The sequence below is a fragment of the Mastomys coucha genome, unplaced genomic scaffold, assembly GCF_008632895.1.
Source record: "Mastomys coucha isolate ucsf_1 unplaced genomic scaffold, UCSF_Mcou_1 pScaffold21, whole genome shotgun sequence".
In the NCBI taxonomy this organism is placed as follows: domain Eukaryota; kingdom Metazoa; phylum Chordata; class Mammalia; order Rodentia; family Muridae; genus Mastomys; species Mastomys coucha.
Window position 1 is genome coordinate 68744971 of NW_022196904.1, and position 5301 is coordinate 68750271.

Here is a 5301-nt window from a genome sequence, read left to right on the forward strand (position 1 = left end):
CTGACCCAAACACCACACTCACACATCAGCCAAGGCCCCAACTCCAGAGGCAACAAGACTGCATTCTCCCTGTTCCCATGACTCTGATGTGCTTCTCGATCTGGGCATGCAGGAGTTTTCCACTGATAGGCTGGAGAGAAGCCAAACTTATTTCAGATGACCACTGCTCAACAGTTAAGGAGTAATTAATCTCCTAAATATAAAACTTCCAAAAGGAAGCTCATGGAGGTAGGAGAGAAGAAGAGGATATTTCCTATCAAGTGGAAAAGGGAAGCTAAGATGGAAAATGTATGTATGTATGTATGTATGTATGTATGTACATATGTTCTCTCTCTCTCTCTCTCTCTCTCTCTCTCTCTCTCTCTCTCACACACACACACACACACACACACACACACACACACACACAGGCTTTTCATGGGCCCAGAAACTATCAGAACTGGGGGATTTAGGTCAATTCATTTCTTTTTTTCCTTGGCCCAGTAGGTCTGTTAATTCACTGTAACATAATGCTTTTACTTGCTATAGAGAAATAATCTGTCCTGGTCCCTGGTGAAGCCAGTTGTCCTCCAAGGACAAATCAAAATTCAACACAGTGACAGACACATTTAATTGAGTTTGCTGCTTGACAGTCCTGTAAACGGTCCATCAACATTTGCCTTGTGTGAGCACCACTCACAGCAGGCAGCTGAGTCCATCAGAGGTCCGGGAGGAATCGCCTGACCTGAGCCAGGTACTTGGGCTGCAGATAGTCAGCCAGCTCTTCCTTACTGGCCCACACATGGCGGCCCTTCTCCCCGGCCTGCACGAAGTCTCCGGTGAGCAGAAGAGCTTTGAAAAAGAAGACTTTGACCCCAAGGTCACTCTCTGTCCGAATTGCCTTGGGGAACTTGAACTTGTAGTGGCCACAGGGTGCATTCCCCAGGAACTTGGCTTCCAGGTTGTTTTCTGAAGAGAAAAGAATTGGAAGATTAGGGTACAGACATCTGCTGCTGCTTCACCCAAGTCACAGGAGGCTCAGAAAAGCCACTTCTAACTGAGCTAAAGGTGGCCCAGTTGAGTGTGGCAGTCCTGAAAGGGGTTCCTCCCTCTCAAGTCAAATGCGTTCTAGCCTAGGAGCCAGGCTGCCACTGTGGGCCTGGAAGTTCACAGTGCAGTTAAGATTATCTGGGAGTCATGGCAGGTGGCTTCTACATTCAGCCCTGACATCCACTGTTGAAACAGAACTGAGAACTTGGTATCTGTGGATCAAAGCTCATCACCTCTTAAGGGTCTCCAATCTGACCTTTAGGGGAGTGGGCAGGAGGGAGCTTCTGAAACTTTTGCCATGTAACTTGGATAGCTTAGAACCCTCGATGTAGCCCAGGCTGATCTCAAAATGGTGATCTCCCCACTCAATATCTCTAATACTAGGATCAAAGGCATGTATCACCACACTCCAGTCAGATCTGACCTCTGCAGTGTGCAATCACGGAGTTAATAACCCTTATCTAGCATTTCAAAGATGGCAAAATGCAGAATTACTATGTGGCATGTCAAGATCAGTCAGCTAAACAAAAAGGCGAAGTTGGAGCCCAACCTCTCAGTCCTCACACCGTGACTGGTACTGTGGCCTCGACGCTCAAAAGAAACTGCATTTTCATAAAGGTTTGTTCGCTTCAGATGATGCTTTCATGAACAATTTGTATTTTCTGAATTATGATGTATTTTCAAATTTTTCAGTAAGAAAAAATGGGAATACTAGAAGAATGTATGATATTTTACATATTAAAAGGGACCAGCCTACCAAACAAGACATTAAGCTAGAAAAAACAATTATGTTTGCTCAGAGAACATTCAAACCTTTCAGAGAAAAAAAGTAAGACACACACAGACAGACACACACACGGACACGCGCACACACACACACGGACACGCGCACACACACACACACACATGCACAAACACACATACACACACACACACACGTGCACGCGCAAGCATGTGCACACTACAGAAATAAAGTTATAAACTGGAGCAGGATGTGTTAGTGACACCAACACTCCCAATGTTCCCAAAGCAACCAGCTCCTTGGGAGATAGCGGCAGGAGAATCAGCAGTTCAAGGTCGCCATTAGCTATGTAGTCAGTTGAAGGTCAGCCTGGACTACATGAGATCCTGTCTCAAAAGACTCAGAAAAGCATTTTCAGTACACTTAACAAAAAAAAAATACCTTATAGTATCAAGAAGCACTTGGGAGCCAGGCTTGGGGCAATGCCTCTCTTCTTCTGCACTCTGGTGACTGAGCCAAGAGAGCTGCAAACTCGAGGGCAAACTGGACTACGTGGTAAGTTCTAGGCCAGCCTGAGCTACACAGTGAGATCCTCTATGTGGTGAGTTCTAGGCCAGCCTGAGCTACACAGTGAGATCCTATCTCAAAATAAATGGAAGTCAGGACTTGGGAGATGACGCAGAGGGTATAGGTATTCACCACCAAGCCTGCTGGTGGGGCAGGACCCACATGGTTGAGAGAACCAATCCACATGAATTGTTCTCTGACCTTACACTCCATGCATTGTATGTGTATGACCACACACACACACACAAATAAATGAAAGTAATTTAATTTTTATGTGCTTGAGCATGTCCAGGTGGTTTCTAAGAGTGCAAGGAGAAGCACTGTCAGTGAGCACGCCTCAGGGAAGGGGACAGTGCTTCTCGTGATGCTTACTAGAGGCTGATGTCCTTAAACATAAGCAGGAACTCATGTTCTCAACTTAACCAAACATTACTAGCACCAGATGAATTTGCATACGAAGTATGTTCACATGCTAAAGCAAGTGTCTGAGCAGGCATCTGGGAGTGGTGGGATTATAACGGCACATATCTTTATATTCTCCTGCACCCTTCAAACTTAAGTGAATAAGGTATATAATTTTTCTATAATCTGGAAAACACAGATTAAATTATCAAGCTAAAAAACATTTCACTACAAACAGCAATGAGGAGTCTAAGCAGACAGTTCACAGATTTAAGAAACATGATGAGCATATGAAAAGATGGTTGGTCTCAATAGCTAAGAGGCAAACACTACACACTAATTCAAGAGAGATTATCTCTACTTCTGCCACTGCTACAAGCTAAAATAAGGATGATTTCCTACACTGGTGAGGTCCAGATAAGCAGGCTCCACCATAGCAGCTCCTATTACCACACACTGGAGGTTTAGCAGGCTTGGCTCCCAAGTCCTCACCTCCTCTACATGCATACCTTTGACATGGTGACCCTACCTCCTGAGATTCCATCTTACAGAAGGGTGGAGCCAGTGGGGACGGAATGCACTTTTGCTTTTCTTAAATATTTATTGTGGCCGGGCAGTGGTGGCGCATGTCTTTAATCCCAGCACTTGGGAGACTGAGGCAGGTGGATTTCTGAGTTTGAGGCCAGCCTGGTCTACAGAGTGAGTTCCAGGGCAGCCAGGGCTACACAGAGAAACCCTGTCTCAAAAAGCCAAAAACAAAAAACACATACACACAAAAAAAATATTTATTGTGAAAACTCTCCTTTGCTGTCCCATTTTAAATTTGCTACTTTATTAACTTTGTAATAAGCTTATTTACCATCAATTTATATTTTATGTATTTATTAAATATAAATATGCCTATTTGGTACCCTTTATTTCCTTAAGCATTTACTCAATGGGAATATTAAAAGAAACCATGTGACAAGACAGAAGCCCATTCCACAAGGCAGGAAGAAGGTAGAGCTGTGAAAGCATCCGTCAAGCATGCTTGTATGAGAGAACCCGAGACTGCACCCAAAAAAACCACAACTGCCAATTCTTAGGTGACAGCTAAGAGACTGACAGAAGCAATGAAGCTTGTGGCCTCTCCTATAGACTAAAGACCCTAGTGAGAAAGGCTCAAGGGGCACACAAATGTTTGCCATTTCCTAGGAGCTCTTATCCTAGTGCAGCCAATAAAGTGGTCATGTGCTTACACGACTACCAAATCCACTTACTCAATACCAGAAAGTAAACTACATGGTCAGGTACTGCTGAGAACTCTGAAGAAGAACAGATTCCCGACCTTCAGGGAACTCAGAATTCTAGCTAGAACAAAATGTGTAAATAAACCTTTATGGCACAATGGCGTAGGTGAAAGAACATATTCCCCACGACGGCAGGAGCAACCATAGTGCAGGCATAGTGCCCAACTCATCACTGTCACCCACTGCCAGAAAGGCTGGGAAAATGGTAGCCACCGAAACGTTTCCTGCATAAACTGCCTGCACATGCAGGAGTCTGGGATGAAGAGCTCTCCACTCTTCCTAAATGGACCTGCATGCCACAAAGAGAGATGCTTGCAAATCCACTGACTCAAGGAACACAGGGCTCTCCTCAGCTAGAAATCAGATTCTACATTAACTCACTAAGAGCTGCCAAGATTGGGACCAGGATAAAAACTGTACTGAGTGGGTACTTTTGTGTCTATGGAAAACAGTTAAAAATTCTATGCAAAGAAGTGACAAGGGATTTTTATGCAGAAACCACAAGTCAGCAACACTGGAGATATAAAACAAAACTGGGGTGGAACTTTCTTTTGCATTTTCAGTATAGTGTTTCTCAACCATGCTAATTTTGCTCTCTGGCAATATGGAGAAAGGGTTTTTTGGTTGTCACACTGGGACTAGGGGTGGGAAACAAAATATTGCTACTAGCTACTTGTGAGTAGAAGCCAAAGATGCTAAACACAATACACAGAAGAGTCTCTCACAAAGAATTACCTGGCCCCTAAAATACCATAGTCTAGTGAGAAGTAAAGGACATCACAGCTAAAGCTGTGAAAATAAGTCAGGATGATTTGGAACACACCAGTAGGACCCAAAGATGCAAGCATCAGAAAAACATCAGAGGTAGTGTTGATAATTAGAGTTGAGCCAACGGATAAGCTATGGTACCAAGCAGCAGTGCTAGGAATATAGGTCAGTGGTAGTGTGCTTGCCTACCAATCTCCATCTCTAGTACTGAAAAACAAAGTGTATTTCTTGAGTCTAAGAATTCTGATTGATGCAACTGCAGCTAAGTGATTAAGACAATGAACTAGACATTCATCTCCCAGCACAGGGATGAACTTGCTGACTAAGGTTTCATTCAACCCTTGGTGCTGGGGCTATGCCTCAGCTCCTACCGTGTTTGCCTAACCTACACAAGGTTCTCAGTTCTCATAAGACTGTGGCTCAAGCATATAATTCCAACACTCAGGCAAGAAGATCAGAAGTTCAAGGTCATTCTCAGGTACATCTATAGCAAGTCCAAGGCCA

At 44.0% G+C, this 5301-nt stretch overlaps 1 protein-coding gene across 1 annotated transcript in view; it reads right to left on the reverse strand.

Annotated features, from left to right (window-relative positions):
* Positions 1-586: 586 nt before the first annotated feature.
* Positions 587-5301, reverse strand: part of Mrpl46 (mitochondrial ribosomal protein L46) — a 7731-nt gene continuing 3016 nt past the window's right edge. Inside the window, exon 4 of the mRNA XM_031387038.1 lies at positions 587-948. Within this exon, the coding sequence (XP_031242898.1) occupies positions 698-948 (251 nt within the window). The 3' untranslated portion in view covers positions 587-697. The remainder of the gene's footprint in view (positions 949-5301) is intronic.